At 45.3% G+C, this 26,995-nt stretch overlaps 1 protein-coding gene across 1 annotated transcript in view; it reads right to left on the bottom strand.

The window, feature by feature from the left end:
- Positions 1-4,163: 4,163 nt before the first annotated feature.
- The window catches only part of LOC141102991 (uncharacterized), a 34,357-nt gene continuing 11,525 nt past the window's right edge, over positions 4,164-26,995 (bottom strand). The window contains exons 4-7 of the mRNA XM_073592081.1: positions 12,950-25,897; positions 11,233-11,330; positions 8,551-8,664; positions 4,164-4,934 (exon numbers count right to left, since the gene is read on the bottom strand). Coding sequence (XP_073448182.1) covers positions 4,908-4,934; positions 8,551-8,664; positions 11,233-11,330; positions 12,950-25,897 — 13,187 coding nt within the window. The 3' untranslated portion in view covers positions 4,164-4,907. The remainder of the gene's footprint in view (positions 4,935-8,550; positions 8,665-11,232; positions 11,331-12,949; positions 25,898-26,995) is intronic.

Below are 26,995 nucleotides of genomic sequence, written 5' to 3'. Positions count from 1 at the left end.
CCTGTAGCTACAGACATCATTCATATATCATTCTTTTCAGCCGGCGATTCTGTGCACGATAAGAATGATCATAGCGGCACTTCCACCACTTGATCGTTCTTATAGGCGATGGGAGGGGACGCCCCCCCCTCCCACCGCCATCCGGTGCTTCTCCGGGCTCTCCCGTGCCATCAGGAGCCTGGAGAATGAATCGGCTGGCGCCGGATGAGGACGATAGAGATGACTGGTGACCAGATGGTCACCAGTCATCTTTATTACCGTCGGAGGCCCGGGCGCGATGTTATGACGTCACGCCCGGACTCCGCATTGTAAACAAACCCACGATCGCGGCTGTCAGCATGAGATCGGAGAATTTTTTTTTCCCGATCTTATGCTTTACAGCCTGGAGGAGAGATGTGGGTTCTTACTGACCCCGCATCTCTCCATAAAGAGGACCTGTCACGATAGATTCCTATTACAAGGGATGTTTACATTCCTTGTAATAGGAATAAAAGTGATCAAAAAAAATTTAATGTAAAAAAAAAAAAAGTGTAAAAATAAAAAAAAGTAAAATAAATAAATAAATTTAAAAAATATATTTTTTTAAACGCCCCTGTCCCCGGTAGCTCACGCTCAGAAGCGAACACACACGTAAGCCCCGCCCACATATGTGAGGTGTCGCCGCGTGCATTAGAGCGAGAGCAATAATTCTAGCCCTGGACCTCCTCTGTAACTCTAAACTGGTAACCTGTAAAAATTTTCAAAGCGTCGCCTATGGATATTTTTAAGTACCGAAGTTTGGCGCCATTCCATGAGTGCGCACAATTTTAAAGTGTGACATGTTAGGTATCTATTTACTCGACATAACTTCATCTTTCACATTATGCAAAAACATTGGGCTAACTTTACTGTTTTGGGTTTTTTTTAGGCACAAAACAGTTTTTTTTCCAAAAAAAACGTATTTGAAAAATTACTGCGCAAATACCGTGCGAGATAAAAAGTTGCAACAACCGCCATTGTATTCTCTAGAGTTTTTGCTAAAAAACCATATATAATGTTTGGGGGTTCTATGTAATTTTCCAGCAAAAAAATGATGATTTTTACATGTAGGAGAGAAATGTCAGAATTGGCCTAGTAAGCAAGTGGTTAACAAGAGGATGTAGATAGTAGTTAGAGAAGAGACAAAATCAGTAACCTCTACCCAATACCTACTCACGTTGGGACATGTGTTTGAAGTCCACCATGGTTTCCATGCATTTCCGAGCCAACCCATTTTTGAAGCAAATTAGAGCCTCGGGCTCTCACCATGTGCTTCTAAAAAATAAATAAAGAAAGAAAACCCTATTGGAATCCATGCGTCCAGCGCCTTGCATGTAGATTAGGGGCCGAGTGCATGGATTGTGGGGGCGGCGCCCCTGCGCCCCTAATGGACGGGCTGTGCCACTGGGCTGGTGCCGGTTTCTATGCACCAATACATGTTAGCAGGGCTGCAGTTAAAAATCACGGGGCCCCGTACAGCTTATCTGATAGGGCCCCACCCTCCTTTTTTTTTTTTTTTTTTTAACATCAACCTGTCACTGGACAGTGAATGAATAGGAAGCGCTCTGAGGCTCCCATTTCCTTCACAAACACAGTTTACTATGCTTCAGTGATGAATGGACACAGTGCCAATCACTCCCTGTGTTCATTGAGGAAAGGAAGGGGCTGGTAAATAGGACACATTTACCGCACAATCCCCGCTCTCCATCCTGAAACATCCCCCTGTGTGCCTTCAGCAGCTGCTGGCGGGAGAGGAGAGGAAGGAAGCTGGCAAGGCTGCAAGGGAGGGGGGCACACAGGGGGGCACACAAGGAGGCCTGGTCACCAGGTGGGTGTAGCGCAGCCGGAGGAAGAAAAAGGAAGAGCTGCAGTGGGAGCCGCAAGAGTTGGCAATCAGGCTGTACAGCCATCGCTCCTGCTTAGCAGATGCCTGGACCCCTCTTTTGAAGTGATGGGGCCCGGGCCCGGGACAGTAGGGCTGGCTGTACTGCCTTATCAGCGGCCCTGCACGTTAGTGTAAATTATTTTTATTCTGCCAACGAATTTTAATAAAAAATACTTCACTACTATGATACTTTACACCTGACTCCCGTTTGGTCATCTTATGCATGAGTGACACCAAAAATGGAGGAATTACTGGCGCCTATCCAAGGGGGGGGATCCTAACCTCTGAGAGCAAAAAAACGCTTTTTGAGCTGCCTGTGTAAAAAAGGGCGCATCCATATTCTGCGCACAAGCGGTTAAGGAATTTGGAAAATTGCGCTGGAAGATCTTTTTTGGTTTTGGAATTATATCCCATTGGACTATAATACAAATTTCACTTCCCACCTTGCGGTATCATATTGTATTTAAAACGCCATACCTTTATTATGTTTATGTTATACATGGATTCATTCCATCCAAAGGGGCAGCTACTTTTTGTATATTTTCAGATTATACTGTATGTTTTAGAATTAGGAGCCATACACTGGTTTAATATTAAAATTATTTCACTTTATTAGGAATAGAATTTGTTATAAATAATAAGATTAATCATCATAAATATTGGGTGCCATGTCCTGACATGTTCCCACAATTTCACAGAGATACATGGTATAAAATATATAAAATATATAAAAATAAAATCAAGTTTAAAATAAATAAATTAAAATACATTCGCTAAGTAAACACATTCAATAAAGGAGTATTAGGCCTCATGCACACGGGACGTTAAAATAACGTTATGAAAACGCCAGTAGCTTTGCAGTGAGTTTTTTAAACTTTTTTCAGCTTTTTTCAACGTTTTTGCAATAGCGTTTTTTAGCGTTTACTAGCATTTTTAGCGTTTTTAAGCGCTTTTCCGCGTCAGCGTTTTTTAGCGTTTTTTTTTTTTTCCAATTTTTTTTTTTTCAATGGATCAAAAACGTTAAAAAATGTTGGTGAGTGACGTTTTTGAGCGTTTTTGAGCGTTTATCAGCGTTAGAGCGTTTTTACAGCTGAAAAACGTCTCTCAGAACCCACTGGTCCGGGGGTTTTTTTACAGCTTAAAAACGCCTATGCCATTTGCAGCTCAAAAACACCTAGGTGGGCATGAAGCCATAGACTAACATAGACGGGCGTTTTTAAGCTGCAAAAAAAAGCGGCTGTAAAAATGTCCGTGTGCACGAGGCCTTATAGTTAGGCAGCATTGTGTTACATTAAAAAGGTAATATAAAAAGTGCATTTTGTATGCAAGTATATAGATAACACCAAAATGAGGGACAAATGAGGAGGAAAGAGCGGCAGAGGGACATTGCTCCAAATCAGGGACAGTCCCTCGAAATCAGGGACAGTTGCGAGCTATGTGTATATCAGCTTACCAATCATTAGCTGTGCATTTGTTTTTTGTTTTTTTTAGGCTTTTTTCCCCTCTGTTTTCACCTGGTGATCTGGCCAGCAGCACACCTCCTGTGTTGGAGTGCCTCTTTCATATTCAAAAAGTAGGCTGGAAGGGCACTTGCCTTGTTGTACTGCAGTGGCCATTTTAAGTGTGGGCAGCTGAAGCCAGCGTCCTTTGATTTCCTGGTCATTCAGCTGAATCTCTGGCCCCTCTAATTGCAAGTGTCATGCACGAGCGGTGCGGCCGCTTTTGCACTGCACATACGTGTGGCTCGGCGGTCATAGTGCGCGTCCGCGCACCTCGGCAGTTGTACTGCGCACGCACAGTGCCAGCGGCCGTAATGTCTGAACCTTGAAAGTTGCCGTTATAGAGGGTGGATAGGCGGCTGGTTGGTGTGGGCGTGTACCTGTGAATGAGCAGTGCGGGCGCTGCGCGTGCACGGCAAGGACAGTGAAAAAAAAGAAAACCCGATAACTCCTGGGATTACCGACCATTGTATCCCAGGAGTCATCGGGACTGCATCTGCCTACGTCATTCCCCTAGGCGTATGACCTTAATGGAAACATAAAGTGCATGAATAAGGCATGTACTGGCACCAAATTGTAATTTTCTTTTTGCAAAAAAGACAGCAAAGAAGGGGCAGAGAATTGATACTAAAGAAACTTTTTTAAAAAATGACTGAAGGTCCGCTTTAAGCTTCAAAAAAAAAAAAAAAATTACTGCTCCTGTCTTTCACAGCTCGGTCACTGTGAGGTCCATAGGCGTGCGCACAGGGTGTGCCGATGTGCCTGGGCACACCCTAATCAGGAGCTCAATAGCACATCATTTACGGTCTACCCGTCAATTACGGGTCAGGTGATGGGTAGAATTTTCCTTGCCAACCCCCCAGAAAAAAAAAAGAAAATTGTAAAGAATTATAAAAAAAAAGAAAAGAAAGCTGGAGACCGCCTTGTGCTTTTATGTATACGGCAGAGCGGCTTCCGAGTTCCGACAACGCTCATCCCTCTGCAGAGGAGCTGAAAAGCGTTGTCAGACCAGGACAAGATATTAATTCAGATTGGGGAGCAAAGACTGGATCACCAGGTACACAAAACAAGGCTTTCACCAATGAGCATACTGCCAGCGTACATCAAAGTTTGCCAAGGATTGCTTATCATTTTTTTTTTGGCTGGAGAACAACATCAAGCTGTTGGTGGCGATGCCCTGGATCTCAACCAGAATGAGTCATTAGATAGATTCCGTCTGTACTAATATACATGAGTCTATTTCCACTGCAAAGAGTGGCCTGAGAGGTAAAGTTCAGTGCAATTCAATTCTTAATAAATATGTCCGGCGTGCCGGAATCCCAGCCAGGGATAGCAGCATTGTAAACAGATCCACCACGTGGCTTCATTATCGGTGATCTCTGCAGAGCCGAGGCGTGGACAGTATAACCGTTTCTTATTGCACGTGTCCCCGGATAAAGTTCAAACATTCCGATTTCTCCCAAAGTATTCCGATGTGGCCGGTGGTCTTGAGCTAGTGGATTAGTCTATCTGGGCATATTATACCTTCCAGTCTGTAAAAAGAAGAAATTATTAATAGGTGTGGGAACAAAAAAAAAAATACCAGTTCTGCCAAAACAGACCCATAAAAAATACGGTAAGTTTTAGGGGTCTAGGTACAAAACGTTCAAATAATTAGGATGAAAATTGTGGTACTTTTCCTATTATGTGAGCTTCTTATATCATCAGCACCACCTAGTGCAGGGGTAGGCAACCTGGGGGGCCCTCCAGCTATTGTGGAACTACATTTCCCATGAGGCATTGCAAGGCTGGCAGTCAGAATTACTCTCAGAGGCATGATGGGACTTATAGTTCTGCACTGGGCCAGTGCTACCACTAGGCAAACTAGGAAGCCGCCTAGGGCGCACTTCTGCCTAGGGCGCCCGGCCACTGGTGTTTCTACTTTTTTCTCTCTGCAGCAAGCAACTTAATCTCAGCATCAGCAAGCAGCCAGCTGTGTCCCGAATCCTGAATGAATGGAAGCAAGCAAACACTCATTGATGGGCACTGGTAGGCTACATTGATGGGCGCTGGTAGGCTGCATTTAATGGGCACTGGTGAGGCTACATTTGATGGGCACTGGTGAGGCTGCATTGATGGGCGCTCGTAGGCTGCATTTAATGGGCACTGGTGAGGCTGAATTTGATGGGCACTGGTGAGGCTGCATTGATAAATGCTGGTAGGCTGCATTTAATGGGCACTGGTGAGGCTGCATTGATGGGCGCTGGTAGGCTGCATTGATGGGCGCTGGTGAGCTGCATTTATTGGGCGCTTGTGAGCTGCATTTATTGGGCGCTGGTGAGCTGCATTTATTGGGCACTGGTAAGGCTGCATTTGATGGGCACTGGTAGGCTGCATTGATGAGCGCTGGTAGGCTGCATTGATGGGCGCTGGTGAGGCTGCATTTGATGGGCACTTCATTAAAAAGGTGGGGTATACATGGGCAGGGCAAAGGGGGTGGAGTCGGGGGGGGCGGCAAAACAAGGTTTTGCCTAGGGTGTCAAAAATCCTTGCACCAGCCCTGGTTCTGCAACAGCTGGAGGGCCCCAGGTTGCCTACCCCTGATCTAGGTGTCTTTCCTTCCCTTATTGAGGTATTTCTGGGAAAAAAACTATTACGGCCACTGATGAAAGAACTGCACATATTATAGACATGACGGCAATTTTCATCCTGACCGTGTGAATGTTTGTCATGTCCACACAGCAAACATTTTGCAGCTACTACCGTAATTGTCACTATCTTCTGGGTCCTAAGCCCTGCTGCATAGTAACCACAGGGGCTTGCTCACTCTGCATAGGCACCACTCGCAGAGCATTTTTCTCAATGAACGCAAGACCTTTCTCTGAGTGATGTCACAAAACCTCCCAACCTGTTTAAGGCAAGGATTCTACCTCGCAGAATAGCTTGAAGGATCCTAGAAGTGTGTGATAATTTTGAGGCTTATAGTGCGCCAGATTGTATCTGCCTTTGTATGGCCAGGCAGCTAGATATGTAGTGAATGGTGGCCTAGATATTGAAGGCTGCGAAACCTTTACCTGTCCAGGAAGGTAAAGCCAGCTGTGAAACAGGTTTCACAGCCTCACAGCAGGTTTCGCAGCCTCATTTCTCCTCCACCAAATAAGGTTCTCGTCCAAGTTAGTGATTTGCTGCAGGCCTGTGTTCTTGACATATGGGTACTTCCCTCCCCCCACCTTTTTGTTACTATAACAGCCTCTGATCTTCAGAGATGCCTTTTGCACAAGATTGGAAGGGGGTGTCTTTGGGAATTTGTGCCCATTTGTAAAGTCAGGTTCTAATTTATGCGATAAGAAGACCTGGCTTACAATCGTTGTTCCAATTTATCCCTAAGGTGTTCAATAGAGTTGAGGTCACGGCTTTTTGTAGGATACATGAGTTCCTCCACACCAAACTGGTCACACCATGTCTTTATGGAGCTGGCTTTGTACACTGGGCACAGTCATGCTGGAACAGAAAAGGATCTTCACCAAACTGTTACCACAAAGATGGAAGACCGTGGAGGTACTGATGTTGGATGAGAAGATCTGGCTTGCAATCAGCATTTTAATTCATGCCAAAGGTGTTCAGTAGGGTTGAGGGTTGGGGCTCTGTGTAGGACACACAAGTTCTTCCACACCAGACAGGTTACACCATGTCTTTATGGAGCTGGCTTTGTACACAGGGCATAGTAATGTCGGAACAGAAAAGGATCTTCACCAAACTGTTACCACAAAGATGGAGGACCTTGGGGGTACTGATGTTGGATGAGAAGATCTGGCTGGCAATTGGCATTTTAATTCATATAAAAGCTGTTTAGTAGGGTTGAGGTCAGGGCTTTGTGCAGGACACTTCAGGTTCTTCACACCAAACTGGTTAAACCATGTCTTTATGGAGCTAGCATTGTACAAAGGGGCGCAGTCATGCTTGAGCAGAAAAGGGTCTTCACCAAACTGTTACCACAAGGATGGAAGAGCATAATTGTCTACAATGTCTTTGTATGATGTAGTATTACCAGTACCCTGACTAGAAACACCTGAACTCAATCACTTGGAGGGAAGTCCACACACCGTTGGCCATATAATGTACGTGTCACTTTAAGGCCACTAGTAGACAAGGTACACTGGCACACTTCCAACTAATGGAGGCAGGACTATCGAAAGTGTAAAAAAGCTAAAGCCCAAACTCCAGCCAAGTTTCTCTTCTTTAAGTTTTGTACAGTTGGGAAGTTTACTGGTATTTATGTTCCTGTTGGATAGGTGAACACCTTTCTGTCCTGTGACAGGGAATCATAAGGACAGGAGATATTTCTTTGATAGAAATCAAGAACTTAACAAAAACACTTCCATTTAGTAGAGTGGGGGATGGTAATACACGTCAGGTTTTTATTGGTCCCCGTGTCTTTCTTTTCTAGAGAAACATGATGACACCTGGACACCCAAGGTCACCTCCTGTTTCCAAGACAGAACGGCAAAGCTGACCATTAAAATAGAAAAATTTAATTTGATTTTTTTTTTTAAGAACCTTTCTTTGATTGTCTAATGGTTAATGGGGGTCACAATGATGAAACATTCAATATAGTTATTTTCAGAAAATTCAATTCACTCAAGATTCCCATTGTTTTCTGTCCCAGTGACAATGGTCACCAATGATTGATAACCAGGACCAATCGAGATGGTGAAGTTTCAAAACAGAAAAAAAGGTTTTGGCTCTACACTTTAAATCTTGCTTAACACTGGAAATAGATGGTGTCTCTTTTAGTAGATGAATCCACTTATATAATGGCAGCCCTTCCAATGTTGTAAATGAAAATAAAATAATCATTAAATGCTTTTATATTGGTTCCATTGGGGGGGGGTTACTAAAAATGGACCATGCAACATCTGGTGCAGCTCTGCATAGAAACCATTCAGCTTCCAGGTATTTTGTCAAAGCTTCATTGAACAAGTTGAAGTTAGAAACTAATTGGCTACCATGAACAGCTGCACCAGATTTTGAGTGTTCCAGTTTTAGTAAATATCCCCCCCCTGTCTCACCAGTCAGCCCCCTACAAATATTGTATATGGGACTAAATCACTTTTTAACCCACTCAGTAAGTGCAAATTTTCAATTTTAAGATGAAATGAGTCTTGTTACCCTGGATGATGGCATTCGCAGTTCGAAACTTCGCAGCCTCATTCCAGTCTCTGGAAAGTTGTATAACGGGACCTCTCTTGGAACGAAGGTAGCAAAAAATCCCAGTTTGGCCACCTGTGGATCAAAAATTGATGAGGGTGAGCAAGCAAAACAAATTGTATAAAGTTGTACAAACCTATAAAATTGCATAATTTATATATATATATATATATATATATATATATATATATATATATATATATATATATATATATATATATATAAAATAAAAATCAAAACGCTATGTGTGGTGGAAAATTAACACTGCATATCACCCTGAACACACCATCCCCACCGTGAAACATGGTGGTGGCAGCATCATGTTGTGGCAATGCTTTTCTTCAACAGGGACAGGGAAGCTGGTCAGAGTTGATGGGAAGATGGATGGAGCCAAATACAGGACAATCTTAGAAGAAAACCTGTTAAATCTGCAAAAGACCTGTGACTGGGGTGGAGGTTCACCTTCCAGCAGGACAACGACCCGAAACATACAGTCAGAGCTACAATGGAATGGTTTAGATCAAACCATATTCATGTGTTAGAATGGCCCAGTCACAGTCCAGACCTAAATCCAATTGAGAATCTGTGACAAGACTTGAAAATTGCTGTTCACAGACGCTCTCCATCCAATCTGACAGAGCTTGAGATATTTTACAAAGAAGAATGGGGATAAAATGTTCCTCTCTAGATGTGCAAAGCTGGTAGAGACATCCCCAAAAAGACTTGCAGCTGTAATTACAGTGAAAGGCGGTTCTACAAAGTATTGACTCCGGGGGGCGCCATACAAATGTACCCCACACTTTTCACAAAAATTGAAAACCATTTATCATTTTCCTTCCACTTCACAATTATGTGCCACTTTGTGTTGGTCTATCACATAAAGTCCCAATAAAATACATTTCTGTTTTTGGTTGTAACATGACAAAATGTGGAAAATTTCAAGGGGTATAAATATTTTTTCAAGGCACTGTAAAAAAAAAAAAAAAAAAAAAAAAAATATATATATATATATATATATATATATATATATATATATATATATATAAATTTTAGCATTAAATATAAATACTATCAGCACCTGCAACCACAGATCATTCTGCTCCCGTGTAAACTGACACCAAGAAAAGTTTCTGAAGAGTTGTGATGAAGCAATGTTATTATTGCTTCGTTGTAACTTCTTAGGTTTAATTATAGCAGATAAAATGAACAACTTTGCAAGTAAAAAATAAATAAGAGAATAAATAAAAATAAACTGTTTTCCTAATTGAACCCCTTAGTAACCCATACCCAACCCTAATCATCCCTATTTATCTTCTTCTTCTCTTTTTAGCAGTTTTTTTTTTTTTTTACAGATTTCTTAAATTTATTTCTGGGTGTTTCTTCTTTCAAACCCTTGGGATCACCATGTTAGCACGGATGTATTGATCACAAGGCTTTGTTAGAAAACAAAGACATATGAATTTTTTTTTCCAATAAAATTTTGCCTATGTAGTCTGTATAGGTGTCAGGGCCTTCCTTCTCAAAGCTGGCTGCTCAGCTGTCGGCTAATTGCCAGCTCCTTTCTCTCCACAGTGACTCACCTGTTGATGATATCCTGCTCGTCAGTCCTGCCTACTTAAAGTGGATGTAAACCCAATGTCATCCTTTCTTAATTACTGCCATAGGGGTTATCTATAAGGATATACATGCCTCCTGCATGTATCTTTACCTATCAATTGTCTCCCCTCTGTCTGTTATGAGACCCAGAAAACTGCATATTCTGTGGGCGGGTCCGTTGTCTGGAGCTCGGTGGGTGGAGTCGTGATGTCAGTAGACTCCCCGCCCACCTCTACACTCCCCTTGTCAATATGCATTTTCTCCTGTGTATTTCTTACACTGAACTTCTGCTATGATCTCTAACATCCAGTGAAAAGACAGGAAAGTAACCACATGACTTCAGCATGCCAAATCATGGTGAGGTGTGGAACAGCCAATCCTTGCAGAGCTGCTGAAGAAAGGAGTCGGGGAGGAAATTAAAAAATAATGCATGTCTTAGGCTATTGCACGAGATATGTAAATGACCTGCAAGTGGGAGGATTTGACAAAGTTTTTCTCTGTTTGTCAAGTTTTATCTCACTGAACAATAAAAGAGGATTGCTCAGAGCTGGATTAACTCTGTGTGGCAAGACTGGGCTCAAATTATAGGAAATCTTATACTTTACATTATGACATAAAAAAAAAAAAAAATTCGGGTTTACATCCACTTTAAGCCGTCCAGACCAGATGATCTCTGCCTTCGCCTTGGTCACATCTCTAGAGATGCTTTCCTGTGTTCCTGTTAAAGACTTGCTTGGCTGACATTCCTTCTGGCTCCAGATCCTGCTTGCTATTCTACTACGCTCATCTCTGGCTCCCTGACGTTTTGGCTTGTCTGACTATCCGTTCCGGTTTCTGAACTCTGGCTATGTTTTGACTAAGTTTATCTCTGTTTACCTTTTTATTATTATTATTAAACAAGTCTGATTCATGGTTTCTGACAATAGGGAAATGAGAGGCTCGTTTGAGATAAGCGGGAAATTAGCGATATTGTGGCAAAATCAATTTTGGCTAAATTACTGTAGTACACACTATATGAATGTGCCATACTGGAATGTTGACACTTACCAGATATACCACTATCGGTATGGCAACCATCACAACAGCTATCACTGCAATGAGAGCAATAGCATAACCAGGGATGGATCCGGATATACCACTTTGTGCTAGATGGGAAAAAAAAAGAAAAAAAAAGTTGTGTTAAGACTTAAACAAAAATACATTTTTTAATTTTTCCATTCTGCACGTGTCTATGCATGGCCATACCCAAAGGTCTGCACATGTGTATACTGCTGCTCATAGTCCCTACATAGTGAGGGCTGTGCGTACCTCGGTGTGCATGAATTAGAATACACATTTGGCACTGGTTTTTGGTGCTCAGAGCCTTGTTTTAAAGCACAGCACAACTAAAGAGAATTGCTGAGTGGTCATCAGCTCCTGTGACCTATGACCTGACCTGCATTCTGGTACTCCTTGTTTGACCCAGATTTCCTCCTGATTCTGCTGTATCCCAATCTCTCATTGCTAACTGTGGCTGTTCCCTGACCTTGCCATCTTCTGCCCGTTGATTTGGTACCTTTGCTGCCCATCTGATATCAACCCCAGCCTGGCTTCTGACTCTGGACCTGCCTTCCAATTTGGTACCTCAGCTACCCAGCCAAGAAAAACTTGAACCACAGTTCATGGACTTTATGGGAACAGCCACACCAAATAAAATAACCTTGCTACCCAGCTGCTGCTCACTCATCTTGACTTTGGCTTGTTTCCTGCCCGTGTGGGTTCCCATGCTCCATCCATGTGCCAGCATTCTGCACAAATTCCAGTATGAGAATCCACAGCATGCCAGCAGTATTCAGACTATTATCAGATCAACCACTACATCTGGACTCACTGTGGTCACCAAGCCACTTTTTTTCGACTAGGTTACCCCCTTTCACTGACACAAGAGGGTATTGAACAGGAAGTGTAAGGATCGGTTCACATATATGTGGTGCAGGAAACACAGCCAATCCTGAGCGTTTCCCGTACCGCATTGAAATCGCATGACGTTCATGCGATCTGCCGCCAGTGTCAATGTTAAATCAATGACACCCTAAAAACAGATTCCAAAACGCAATACAATTGTAAAAATTGGATCGCATGGGTGTGAACACCCCATGCAAACCGGTTCCGTTGCAGAAAAAAATAAATAAAGGTGCCTGCACCTTTTATGTGCGGTGCGTTGTGAATTGAGCCCATACAAAATGAATGTGCTCAAATCGCACTACAAAGAATAGCATGTGATTTGAATAGGAATTGGTGCCTGAATCACATACGGTGTCCCGCACTGCATATATGTGAACCCAGCCTAAGGGAAGCCCGCTCCTTGGCTCAGCTTCTACCAGGTACTTGACGGTAGTTTTAAAGCTTATATGAGATTCTAGTGATCGGGTTAAGATCTAGAATTTTGGAGAATACGGCAAAGAGTGGCAACACTTCATTAGGTGGTGTTGCTCTGTGCAGCATTTAGATGTGTCCACCACTGGAGGAAGAAAAGGATGGAGAGGACCTGTGACATTGTGAGCCAAAGGCACATAGAAAAAGGTTTGTACTGTATATGGGGTTTTTTTTTTTCAGAGGTACAGGGGTGCATCTATGAGGGGCAGGGATAAACAGCAAAGGAAATCCTGAGTCCAATTTTGGGTTTAACTCCCTGACAATAACTCCATAATACAATACACTGCTTACTACAAACTGTATCGACATACATGTTCTGATTGAGGGTGTAGGGCAAATCAAAGCGTACCTTGTGTAGTACTGTTTTCAGATGTTGCATTGGCTACAGTTGCACTGGCAGAAACTGTGCTTGCTCCTGATACTGTTGTACCCGATCCAAGTGCTGTACTAGACCCAGGTGCTGTACTGGTTCCTGGAGTTGTGCTGGATCCAGATGTTGTACTGGTTTTTGGTGTTGTACTGGCTTCTGGAGTTGTACTGGATCCAGGTTTTGTACTTGTTCCTGAAGTTGCACTGGATCCAGGTGTTGTACTGGCTTCTGGAGTTTTACTGGATCCAGAGGTTGTACTGGTTCCTGGAGATATACTGGCTTCTGGAGTTGTACTGGATCCAAATGCTGTACTGGTTCCTGGAGTTGTACTGGATCCAGGTGTTGTACTGGATCCGGATGTTGTACTGGATCCGGATGTTGTGCTACTTCCTGCAGTTGCACTGCTTCCTGCAGTTGTACTGGATCGAAGAGTTGTACTGGCTACTGGAGTTGTACTGGCTACTGGAGTTGTACTGGATCCAGGTGTTGTATTAGTTTCTGGAGTTGTACTGGATCCAGGTGCTGTACTGGCTGCTGGAGTTGTACTGTATCCAGATGTTGTACTAGATCCAGGTGTTGTACTGGTTCCAGATGTTGTACCAGATCCAAGTGTTGTACCGGTTCCTGGAGTTGTACTGGTTCCTGGAGTTGTACTGGATCCAGACGTTGTACTGGCTTCTGGAGTTGTACTGGATAAATGTGTTGTACTGGCTTCTGGTGTTGTACTGGATCCAGGTGTTGCACTGGATCCAGGTGTGGTACCAGCTTCTGGAGTTGTACTGGATGCAGATGTTGTACTGGTTCCTAAAGTTATACTGGATCCAGGTGTTGCACTGGTTCCTGGACTTGTATTGGCTTCTGGAGATGCACTGGCTCCAGGTGTTGTACTGCCTTCTGGAGTTGTACTGGATCCAAGTGTTGTACTGGTTCCTGGAGTTGTACTGGATACAGGTGGTGTACTGCCTTCTGGAGTTGTACTGGATCCAAGTGTGGTACTTGTTCCTGAAGTTGTACTGGATCCAGGTGTTGTACTGGCTTCTGGAGCTGTACTGGATCCAAGTGTTGTACTGGTTCCTGAAGTTGTACTAGATCCAGATGTTGTACTGGTTCCAGATGTTGTACTAGATCCAAGTGTTGTACTGGTTCTTGGAGTTGTACTGGATAAATGTGTTGTACTGGTTCCTGGAGTTGTACTGGATCCAGCTGTTGTACTGGCTTCTGGAGTTGTACTGGATACATGTGTTGTACTGGCTTCTGGAGTTGTACTGGATCCAGGTGTTGTACTGGCTTCTAGAGCTGTACTGGACCCAAGTGTTGCACTGGTTCTTGGAGTTGTACTGGTTCCTGGAGTTGTACTGGATCCAGGTGTTGTACTGGCTTCTGGAGTTGAACTTAATCCAGGAGTTGTACTGGTTCCTGGAGTTGTACTGGATCCAGGGGTACTGGTTTCTGGAGTTGTACTGGATCCAGGTGTTGTACTGGCTTCTGGAGTTGTACTGGATCCAAGTGTTGCACTGGTTCCTGGAGTTGTACTGGATCCAGGTGATGTACTGACTTCTGGTGTTGTACTGGATCCAGGTGTTCTACTGGCTTCTGGTGTTGTACTGGTCCCTTGAGTTGTACTGGATCCAGGCACTGTACTGGCTGCTTGAGTTGCACTGGATCTAGGTGTTGTAATCATTCCTGGAACTGTACTGGATCCAGGTGTTGGACTAGATTCTGGTGTTGTACTGGTTCCTGGAGTTGTACTGGATCCAGGTGTTGTACTGGCTTCTGGAGTTGCACTGGATACAGGTGTTGTACTGGCTTCTGGAGTTGTACTGGAGCCAGGTGTTGTACTGGCTTCTGGAGTTGTACTGGAGCCAGGTGTTGTACTGGCTTCTGGAGTTGTACTGGATCCAGGTGTTGTACTGGCTTCTGCAGTTGTACTGGATTCAGGTGTTGTACTGGATCCAGGTGTTGTACTGGCTGCTGGAGTTGCACTGGATCCAGGTGTTGTAATTGTTCCAGGAGTTGTACTGGATCCAAGTGTTGTACTGACTTCTGGTGTTGTACTGATTCCTGGAGATGTAATGGATGCAGGTGTTGTATTGGCTTCTGGAGTTGTACTGGATCCAGGTGTTGTACTGGCTCCTGGAGTTGTATTGGATCCAGGTGTTGTACTGGCTTCTGGAGTTTTACTTGATCCAGGTGTTGTACTGGCTTCTGGGGTTGTACTGGATCCAGGTGTTGTACTGGCTGCCGAAGTTGCACTGGATACAGGTGTTGTAATTGACCCTGGAGTTATACTGGATCCAGGTGTTGTACTGACTTCTGGTGTTGTACTGGTTCCTGGAGATGTACTGGATCCAGGTGTTGTACTGGCTGATGGAGTAGCACTGGATCCCGGTGTTGTACTGGTTTCTGGAGTTGTACTGGATCCAGCTGTTGTACTGGCTTCTGGAGTTGTACTGGATCCAGGTGTTGTATTGGCTTCTGGATTTGTACTGGATACAAGTGTTGTAGTAGATTCAGGTGTTGTACTGGCTTCTGAAGTTGTACTGGGTCCAGGGGTTGTACTAGATCCAGGTGTTGTACTGGCTTCTGGAGTTGTACTTGATCCAGGTGTTGTACTGGCTTCTGGGGTTGTACTGGATCCAGGTGTTGTACTGGCTGCCGGAGTTGCACTGGATCCAGGTGTTGTAATTGACCCTGGGGTTGTACTGGATCCAGGTGTTGTACTGACTTCTGGTCTTGTACTGGTTCCTGGAGATGTACTGGATCCAGGTGTTGTACTGGCTGATGGAGTAGCACTGGATCCCGGTGTTGTACTGGTTTCTGGAGTTGTACTGGATCCAGGTTTTGTACTGGCTTCTGGAGTTGTACTGGATCCAGGTGTTGTATTGGCTTCTGGATTTGTACTGGATACAAGTGTTGTAGTAGATTCAGGTGTTGTACTGGCTTCTGAAGTTGTACTGGGTCCAGGGGTTGTACTAGATCCAGGTGTTGTACTGGCTTCTGAAGTTGTACTGGCTTCTGGAGTCATACTGGATCGAGGTGTACTGGTTTCTGGAGGTGAACTGGATCCAGGGGCTGTACTGGATTCAGCTGTTGTACTAGTTCCTGGAGTTGTACTGGATCCAGGTGGTGTACTGGCTTCTGGAGTTGTACTGGATGCAGGTGTTGTACTGGCTTCTGGAGTTGTACTGGATCCAGGTGTTGTAATTGTTTCTGGAGCTGTATTGGATCCAGCTGTTAGACTAGATCCCGGTGTTGTACTGGTTCCTGGAGTTGTACTGGATCCAGGTGTTGTACTGGTTTCTGGAGTTGTACTGGATCCAGGTGTTGTACTGGTTTCTGGATTTGTACTGGATCCAGGTGTTGTAGTAGATTTGGGTGTTGTACTGGCTTCTGAAGTTGTACTGGGTCCAGGTGTTGTACTGGCTTCTGGCATTGTACTGGGTCCAGGTGTTGTACTGGCTTCTGGAGTCGTACTGGATCCAGGTGTTGTATTGGCATCTGGATTTGTACTGGATACAAGTGTTGTAGTAGATTCAGGTGTTGTACTGGCTTCTGAAGTTGTACTGGGTCCAGGTGTTGTACTAGATCCAGGTGTTGTACTGGCTTCTGGAGTTGTACTGGATCCAGTTGTTGTACTGGCTTCTGGAGTCATACTGGATTGAGGTGTACTGGTTTCTGGAGTTGAACTGGATCCAGGGGCTGTACTGGATTCAGCTGTTGTACTAGTTCCTGGAGTTGTACTGGATCCAGGTGGTGTACTGGTTTCTGGAGTTGTACTGGATGCAGGTGTTGTACTGGTTTCTGGAGTTGAACTGGATCCGGGGGCTGTACTTGATTCAGCTGTTGTACTAGCTCCTGGAATTGTACTGGATCCAGTTTGTGTACTGGCTTCTGGAGTTGTACTGGATGAAGATGTTGTACTGGCTTCTGGAGTTGTACTCGATGCAGGTGTTGTACTGGCTTCTGGAGTTGTACTGGGTCCAGGTGTTGTACTAGATCCAGGTGTTGTACTGGCTTCTGGAGTTGTACTGGATCCAGGTGTTGTAGTAGATTTGGGTGTTGTACTGGCTTCTGACATTGTACTGGGTTCAGGTGTTGTACTGGCTTCTGGAGTCGTACTGGATCCAGGTGTTGTACTGGTTTCTGGAGTTGAACTGGATTCAGCTGTTGTACTAACCGCCGGAGTTGTACTGGATCCAGGTGTTGTACTGGCTTCATGAGTTGTACTGGATGCAGGTGTTGTACTGGCTTTGTGAGTTGTACTGGATGCAGGTGTTGTACTGGCTTCTGGAGTTGTACTGGATCCAGGTATTGTACTAGATCGATGTGTTGTGCTGGCTTCTGGAGTTGTACTGGATTCAAGTGTTGTACTGGATCCAAGTGTTGTACTGGCTTCTGGAGTTGCACTGGATCCAGGTGTTGTAATTGTTCCTGGAGTTGTACTGGATCCAGGTGTTGTACTGGCTTCTGGAGCTGCACTGGATGCAGAAGTTGTACTGGTTCCGGGAGTTGTACTGGATCCAGGTGTTGTACTGGTTTCTGGAGTTGAACTGGATCCGGGGGCTGTACTGGATTCAGCTGTTGTACTAGCCCCTGGAGTTGTACTGGATCCAGGTGTTGTACTTGCTTCTGGAGTTGTACTGGATCCAGGTGTTGTATTGGCTTCTGGATTTTTACTGGATCCAGGTGTTGTAGTAGATTCAGGTGTTGTACTGGCTTCTGGAATTGAACTGGGTCCAGGTGTTGTACTAGATCCAGGTGTAGTACTGGCTTCTGGAGTTGTACTGGATCCAGGTGTTGTACTGGCTTCTGGAGTCATACTGGATCCAGGTGTTGTACTGGTTTCAGGAGTTGAACTGGATCTGGAGGCTGTACTGGACTCAGCTGTTGTACTAGCTCCTGGAATTGTACTGGATCCAGTTTGTGTACTGGCTTCTGGAGTTGTACTGGATGCAGGTGTTGTACTGGCTTCTGGAGTTGTACTGGATCCAGGTGTTGTACTAGATACAGGTGTTGTACTGGCTTCTGGAGTCATACTGGATCCAGGTGTTCCACTGGTTTCTGGAGTTGAACTGGATCCGGGGGCTGTACTGGATTCTGCTGTTATACTAGCTCCTGGAGTTGTGCTGGATCCAGGTGTTGTACTGGCTTCTAGAGTTGTACTGGATCCAGGTGTTGTACTGGCTTCTGGAGTTGTACTTGATTCAGGTGTTGTACTGGCTTCTGGAGTTGTACTTGATTCAGGTGTTGTACTAGATCCAGGTGTTGTACTGGCTTCTGGAGTTGTGCTGGATCTAGGTGTTGTACTGACTTCTGGAGTTGTACTGGGTCCAGGTGTTGTACTAGATCCAGGTGTTGTACTGGTTTCTGGAGTTGAACTGGATCCGGGGGCTGTACTGGTTTCAGCTGTTGTACTAGCTCCTGGAATTGTACTGGATCCAGGTTGTGTACTGGCTTCTGGAGTCGTACTGGATCCAGGTGTTTTACTAGATACAAGTGTTGTACTGGCTTCTGGAGTCATACTGGATCCAGGTATTGTACTGGCTTCTGGAGTCATACTGGATCCAGGTGTTGTACTGGTTTCTGGAGTTGAACTGGATCTGGGGGCTGTACTGGATTCAGCTGTTGTACTATCTCCTGGAGTTGTACTGGATCCAGCTGTCGTACTGGCTTCTGGAGTTGTACTTGATGCAGGTGTTGTACTGGCTTCTGGAGTTGTACTGGATCCAGGTGTTGTACTAGATCCAGGTGTTGTACTGGCTTCTGGAGTTGTACTGGATCCAGGTGTTGTACTGGCTTCTGGAGTCATACTGGATCCAGGTGTTGTACTGGCTTCTGGAGTCGTACTGGATCCAGGTGTTGTACTGGTTTCAGGAGTTGAACTGGATCTGGGGGCTGTACTGTATTCAGCTGTTGTACTAGCTCCTGGAGTTTTACTGGATCCAGATGTTGTACTGGCTTCTGGAGTTGTACTGGATGCAGGTGTTGTATTGGCTGCTGGAGTTGAAGTGGATCCGGGGGCTGTACTGGATTCAGCTGTTGTACTAGCTCCTAGAAGTGTACTGGATCCAGGTGTTGTATTGGCTTCTGGAGTTGTACTGGATGCAGGTGTTGTACTGGCTTCTGGAGTTGTACTGGATCCAGGTGTTGTACTGGATACAGGTGTTGAACTGGCTTCTGAAGTTGTACTGGATCCAGGTGTTCTACTGGTTTCTGGAGTTGAACTTGATCCGGGGGCTGTACTTGATTCAGTTGTTGTACTAGCTCCTGGAATTGTACTGGATCCAGTTTGTGTACTGGCTTCTGGAGTTGTACTGGATACAGGTGTTGTACTGGCCTCTTGAGTTGTACTAGATACAGGTGTTGTACTGGCTTCTGGAGTCATACTGGATCCAAGTGTTCCACTGGTTTCTGGAGTTGAACTGGATCCGGGGGCTGTACTGGATTCAGCTGTTATACTAGCTCCTGGAGTTGTGCTGGATCCAGGTGTTGTACTGGCTTCTGGAGTTGTACTTGATTCAGGTGTTGTACTGGCTTCTGGAGTTGTACTTGATTCAGGTGTTGTACTAGATCCAGGTGTTGTACTGGCTTCTGGAGTTGTGCTGGATCTAGGTGTTGTACTGACTTCTGGAGTTGTACTGGGTCCAGGTGTTGTACTAGATCCAGGTGTTGTACTGGTTTCTGGAGTTGAACTGGATCCGGGGGCTGTACTGGTTTCAGCTGTTGTACTAGCTCCTGGAATTGTACTGGATCCAGGTTGTGTACTGGCTTCTGGAGTTGTACTGGATCCAGGTGTTTTACTAGATACAAGTGTTGTACTGGCTTCTGGAGTCATACTGGATCCAGGTATTGTACTGGCTTCTGGAGTCATACTGGATCCAGGTGTTGTACTGGTTTCTGGAGTTGAACTGGATCTGGGGGCTGTACTGGATTCAGCTGTTGTACTATCTCCTGGAGTTGTACTGGATCCAGCTGTCGTACTGGCTTCTGGAGTTGTACTTGATGCAGGTGTTGTACTGGCTTCTGGAGTTGTACTGGATCCAGGTGTTGTACTAGATCCAGGTGTTGTACTGGCTTCTGGAGTTGTACTGGATCCAGGTGTTGTACTGGCTTCTGGAGTCATACTGGATCCAGGTGTTCTACTGGCTTCTGGAGTCGTACTGGATCCAGGTGTTGTACTGGTTTCAGGAGTTGAACTGGATCTGGGGGCTGTACTGTATTCAGCTGTTGTACTAGCTCCTGGAGTTGTACTGGATCCAGATGTTGTACTGGCTTCTGGAGTTGTACTGGATGCAGGTGTTGTATTGGCTGCTGGGGTTGAAGTGGATCCGGGGGCTGTACTGGATTCAGCTGTTGTACTAGCTCCTAGAAGTGTACTGGATCCAGGTGTTGTATTGGCTTCTGGAGTTGTACTGGATGCAGGTGTTGTACTGGCTTCTGGAGTTGTACTGGATCCAGGTGTTGTACTGGATACAGGTGTTGTACTGGCTTCTGAAGTTGTACTGGATCCAGGTGTTCTACTGGTTTCTGGAGTTGAACTTGATCCGGGGGCTGTACTTGATTCAGTTGTTGTACTAGCTCCTGGAATTGTACTGGATCCAGTTTGTGTACTGGCTTCTGGAGTTGTACTGGATACAGGTGTTGTACTGGCCTCTTGAGTTGTACTAGATACAGGTGTTGTACTGGCTTCTGGAGTCATACTGGATCCAAGTGTTCCACTGGTTTCTGGAGTTGAACTGGATCCGGGGGCTGTACTGGATTCAGCTGTTATACTAGCTCCTGGAGTTGTGCTGGATCCAGGTGTTGTACTGGCTTCTGGAGTTGTACTTGATTCAAGTGTTGTACTGGCTTCTGGAGTTGTACTTGATTCAGATGTTGTACTAGATCCAGGTATTGTACTGGCTTCTGGAGTTGTGCTGGATCTAGGTGTTGTACTGACTTCTGGAGTTGTACTGGGTCCAGGTGTTGTACTGGTTTCTGGAGTTGAACTGGATCCGGGGGCCGTACTGGATTCAGCTGTTGTACTAGCTCTCGGAATTGTACTGGATCCAGCTGTCGTACTGGCTTCTGGAGTTGTACTGGGTCCAGGTGTTGTACTGGATCCGGGTGTTGTACTGGTTTCTGGAGTTGTACTTGATTCAGGTGTTGTAATTGCTTTTGGAGTCATACTGGATCCAGGTGTTGCACTGGTTTCAGGAGTTGAACTGGATCCGGAGGCTGTACTGGATTCAGCTGTTGTATTAGCTGCTGGAGTTGTACTGGATCCAGGTGTTGTACTGGCTTCTGGAGTTGTACTGGATCCAGGTGTTGTACTGGCTTCTGCAGTCATACTGGATCCAGGTGTTGTACTGGTTGCTGTAGTTGAACTGGATCCAGGGGCTGTACTTGATTCAGCTGTTGTACTAGCTCCTGGAATTGTACTGGATCCAGGTTGTGTACTGGCTTCTGGAGTTGTACTGGATGCAGGTGTTGTACTGGCTTCTGGAGTTGTACTGGATCCAGGTGTTGTACTAGATACAGGTGTTGTACTGGCTTCTGGAGTTGTACTGGATTCAGGTGTTCCACTGATTTCTGGAGTTGAACTGGATCCGGGGGCTGTACTGGATTCAGCTGTTGTACTAGCTCCTGGAGTTGTGCTGGATCCAGGTGTTGTACTGGCTTCTAGAGTTGTACCAAATCCAGGTGTTGTACTGGCTTCTGGAGTTGTACTTGATTCAGGTGTTGTACTGGCTTCTAGAGTTGTACTTGATTCAGGTTTTCCACTGGTTTCTGGAGTTGAACTGGATCCGGGGGCTGTACTGGATTCAGCTGTTGTACTAGCTCCTGGAGTTGTGCTGGATCCAGGTGTTGTACTGGCTTCTAGAGTTGTACTGGATTCAGCTGTTGTACTAGCTCCTGGAGTTGTACTGGATCCAGGTGTTGTACTGGCTTCTGGAGTTGTGCTGGATCCAGGTGTTGTACTGGCTTCTGAAGTCATACTGGATCCAGGTGTTGTACTGGCTTCTGGAGTTGTACTGGGTCCAGGTGTTGTACTAGATCCAGGTGTTGTACTGGTTTCTGGGGTTGAACTGGATCCGGGGGCTGTACTGGATTCAGCTGTTGTACTAGCTCCTGGAATTGTACTGGATCCAGGTTGTGTACTGGCTTCTGGAGTTGTACTGGATCCAGGTGTTGTACTAGATACAAGTGTTGTACTGGCTTCTGGAGTCATACTGGATCCAGGTGTTGTACTGGTTTCTGGAGTTGAACTGGATCCGGGGGCTGTACTGGATTCAGCTGTTGTACTAGCTCCTAGAGTTGTACTGGATCCAGCTGTCATACTGGTTTCTGGAGTTGTACTCGATGCAGGTGTTGTACTGGCTTCATGAGTTGTACTTGATCCAGGTGTTGTACTGGCTTCTGGAGTTGTTCTGGGTCCAGGTGTTGTACTAGATCCAGGTGTTGTACTGGCTTCTGGAGTTGTGCTGGATCCAGGTGTTGTACTGGCTTCTGGAGTCATATTGGATCCAGGTGTTGTACTGGCTTCTGGAGTCGTACTGGATCCAGGTGTTGTACTGGTTTCAGGAGTTGAACTGGATCTGGGGGCTGTACTGGATTCAGCTGTTGTACTAGCTCCTGGAGTTGTACTGGATCCAGGTGTTGTACTGGCTTCTGTAATTGTACTGGATGCAGGTGTTGTATTGGCTTCTGAAGTTGTACTGGATTCAGGTGTTGTACTGGATCCAGGTGTTGTACTGGCTGCTGGAGTTGAAGTGGATCCGGAGGCTGTACTGGATTCAGCTGTTGTACTAGCTCCTGGAATTGTACTGGATCCAGGTGTTGTATTGGCTTCTGGAGTTGTACTGGATGCAGGTGTTGTACTGGCTTCTGGAGTTGTACTGGATCCAGGTGTTGTACTGGATACAGGTGTTGTACTAGCTTCTGGAGTTGTACTTGATCCAGGTGTTCTACTGGTTTCTGGAGTTGAACTGGACCGAGGGGCTGTACTGGATTCAGCTGTTGTACTAGCTTCTGGAGTCATACTTGATCCAGGTGTTGTACTGGCTTCTGGAGTTGTACTGGATGCAGGTGTTGTACTGGCTTCTGTTGTTGTACTTGATCCAGGTGTTGTACTGTCTTCTGGAGTTGTACTGGATGCAGGTGTTGTACTGGCTTCTGGAGTTGTACTGAATCCATGTGTTGTACTGGCTGCTGGAGTTGCACTGGATCCAGGTGTTGTAATTGTTCCTGGAGTTGTACTGGATCCAGGTGTTGTACTGACTTCTGGTGTTGTACTGGTTCCTGGAGTTGTACTGTATTCAGGTGTTGTACTCGATCCAGGTGTTGTACTGGCTGTTGGAGTTGCACTGGATCCAGGTGTTGTAATTGTTCCTGGAGCTGTACTGGATCCAGGTGTTGTATTGGCTTCTGGATTTGTACTGGATCCAGGTGTTGTAGTAGATTCAGGTGTTGTACTGGCTTCTGGAGTCATACTGTATCCAGGTGTTGTACTGGCTTCTGGAGTCATACTGGATGCAGGTGTTGTACTGGCTTCTGGAGTCGTACTGGATAAAGGTGTTGTACTGGTTTCTGGAGTTGAACTGGATCCAGGGGCTGTACTGGATTCAGCTGTTGTACTAGCTCCTTGAGTTGTACTGGATCCAGGAGTTGTACTAGATCCAGATGTTGTACTGGCTTCCGGGGTTGTACTGGGTCCAGGTGTTGTACTGGCTTCTGGAGTCGTACTGGATCCAGGTGTTGTACTGACTTCTGGTGTTGTACTGGTTCCTGGAGTTGTACTGGATCCAGGTGTTGTACTCGATCCAGGTGTTGTACTGGTTCCAGATGTTGTACTGGTTTCTGAAGTTGAAATGGATCCAGGGGCTGTACTGGTTTCAGCTGTTGTACTAGCTCCTGGAGTTGTACTGTATCCAGGTGTTGTACTGGTTCCTGGAGTTGTACTGAATACAGGTGTTGTACTGGCTTCTGGAGTTGGACTTGATCCAGGTGTTGTATTGGCTCCTGGAGTTGTACTGGATTCAGGTGTTGTACTGGTTCCTGGAGTTGTGCTGGATCCTTGTGTTGTACTAGTTCCAGGAGTTGTACTGGTTCCAGGTGTTGGTGGTTCAGTGGTGGTTGTGGATGTTGGTATTTCAGTACTGGTTGCTGCTGAGGTGTTTGGAGTGTCAGTGGTTGTTGTAGTTTCAGTGCTGGTTGCTGTTGGGGTGGTTGGTGGCTCAGTGGTTACTATCATAGTGGTAGCTTCAGTGCTAGTTGTGCTGGATGTGGTCAGAGGCTCAGTGGCGGATGTTGTTGTTGTTGTTGGAGTTTCGGTACTGGTTGATGTTGAGGTGGTTGGAGGCTCAGTGTTTGTTGCTATCATGGTGGTGGTTGGAGTTTCAGTGCTGGTTGCTATCATGGTGGTTGGAGTGTCAGTGGTGGTTGGAGACTCAGTGGTAATTGTTATCTTGGTGGTTGTTGGAGTTTCAGTGCTGGTTGCTATTATGGTGGTGGTTGGCGTTTCAGTGCTGGTTTCTGTCATGGTGGTTTGAGTGTCCATAGTGGTTGTTGTGGTTTCTGTTGTAATGGTTGAAGTGTCAGTTGTTGTTACAGGCCCGGTGGTGGCTGCTGTGTTGGCGGTTGAAGATTCACTGCTGGTTGTTGTCATGGTAGTTGGCAGTCCGGTGGTTTTTGGTGTTATGGTGGTTGTTGGAGTGTCAGTGCTGGTTGCTGTTGTAGTGGTTAGAGATTCTGTAGTTGTTGTTGTCATGGCAGTGGTTGTTGGACTTTCAGAGCTGGTTGCTATAGTGGTGGTTGTAGACTCAGTAGTGGTTGCTGTCATGGTAGTGGTTGGAGTTTCAGTGCTGGTTGCTATAGTGGTGGTTGGAGGCTCAGCTGTGGTTGTTATCATGATGGTGGTTTGAGTTTCAGTGCTGGCTGTTGTCATGGTGGCTGGAGACTCAGTTGTGGTTGTGAGAGGCTCAGTGGTGGCTGTTATCATGGTGGTTGTTGGAGTTTCAGTGTTGGTTACTAATATGGTGGTTGGAGGCTGAGTGGTCATTGACATCATGGTGGTTGTTGGAGTCTCAGTGCTGGTTGCTATCGTAGTGGTTGGAGATTCTGTAGTTGTTGTCATGGCAGTGGTTGAAGTTTCAGTGCTTGTTGCTGTCATGGTTGTTGGAGGTTCAGTGGTTTTTGGTGTCATGGTGGTTATGAGAGTTTCAGAATTGGCTGCTATAGTGGTGGTTGTAGACTCAGCAGCTGTTGTTGCTGTCATGGTAGTGGTTGGAGTTTCACTACTGGTTGCTATAATGGTGTTTGTAGACTCAGCAGCTGTTGTTGCTGTCATGGTAGTGGTTGGAGTTTCACTACTGGTTGCTATAATGGTGGTTGTAGACTCAGCAGCTGTTGTTGCTGTCATGGTAGTGGTTGGAGTTTCACTACTGGTTGCTATAATGGTGGTTGTAGACTCAGCAGCTGTTGTTGCTGTCATGGTAGTGGTTGGAGTGTCACTACTGGTTGCTATAATGGTGGTTGTAGACTCAGCAGCTGTTGTTGCTGTCATGGTAGTGGTTGGAGTTTCACTACTGGTTGCTATAATGGTGGTTGGAGGCTCAGTGGTAGTTACGATCACGGCGGTGGTTTGAGTTTCAGTGCTGGTTAATATCATGGTGGTTGAAAGCTCAGTTGTGGTGGTTAGAGGCTCAGTGGTGACTGTTGTCATGGTGGTTGTTGGAGTTTCATTACTGGTTACCATTATGGTGGTTGGAGTCGCAATGGTAATGGTTGGAGTTTCAGTGCTGGTTGCTTTCTCCATGGTGGTCGGGGGTTCTGTGCTGCCCGCCGTTGTTGTTGGATCCTGAGTGCTCATTGTTGATTCAGCAGTTGTTATCGTGGAGGTCATATCTGGTGCTGTCCCTGTTGATGGTTCCGCTGTTGCAGTTACATCTATTGTTTCAAAATAAAGTGTTAATAAATTGTTTTGAGCTATACTTTATATACTTCATATTTAATGTCATATCTTAATATTTCGTTTGTAACACAGAAACACATACAATGCAGTATTTTGATATTTTCATAGTATTTTGTTATATCATGAGTCATACTTTGTACTTTCTTTGAGGTTTTTGAGTGGTCAAATCTAAACAAACATACTGAGCACAGCTCTCCATTACATGAACTTTCCCATCTCTTCATGGTGCTGTACAAAAAATAAATCCAAGGATCCTGCCAGAAATGCAGCCAGCTGCTAACTTCCTGCAGTGGCCTGACAACACTTCCAATGCTGCACAGACTGGGGGAGAAACAGCAGGCCACTGGTATGGAATGGAAGGGAGTGCTGAGAATGTAAACCTGGAGAAGTTATGGAGATGAGGAGTTGGGGAGAAGTTATGGAGATGAGGAGTTGGGGAGAAGTTATGGAGATGAGGAGTTGGGGAGAAGTTATGGAGATGAGGAGTTGGGGAGAAGTTCTGTAGTCCAACAGTGCAGGACTTAGGTAGGGCAGACAACATTTCAGTGCAGTGTGGTCAGATCACTGCAGGAAGTTGAATGCTGACCACATCTCTGTCAGGATCATCAGGGACTTTCAGTACTTACAGTGCAGTTAAAGAGACCGGGAAATGTCTATTTATTGCAAAGATGTGCTGTTTTTGTTCAGATTTCGCCCACACATACACCTTAATCCCTTGCCTACTGGGGCAATTTTTTAATGTTTCACACACATGTTAAAATCATCGTTTTTTGCTAGAAAATTACTTGGAACCCCTAAACATTATACATACCTCCCAACTTTTTGAAATGGGAATGAGGGACACCTATCGACAAAAGCATGCAGGCATAGGACACACCCCTTGCCACGCCCACTTAAAGGAGAATTGTACAAAAAAACAAGATTGGTTAAACCCACAAGTGCTTTTTTACCACTACTATTCCTTTATATTGGCTTTTGGAATTTACAAATGCAGCAATTTAGAAATCGGATGAAAGGTTTAGCGCTGGAAAACACTTTTTGATAGATAAAAAGTGCATTTTATATACAGCTAT

Source organism: Aquarana catesbeiana, linkage group LG07 (assembly GCF_042186555.1).
Source record: "Aquarana catesbeiana isolate 2022-GZ linkage group LG07, ASM4218655v1, whole genome shotgun sequence".
Lineage (NCBI taxonomy): Eukaryota > Metazoa > Chordata > Amphibia > Anura > Ranidae > Aquarana > Aquarana catesbeiana.
Note: the sequence above shows the minus strand (reverse complement) of the source record. Positions and strands in the feature narration are given on the sequence as shown.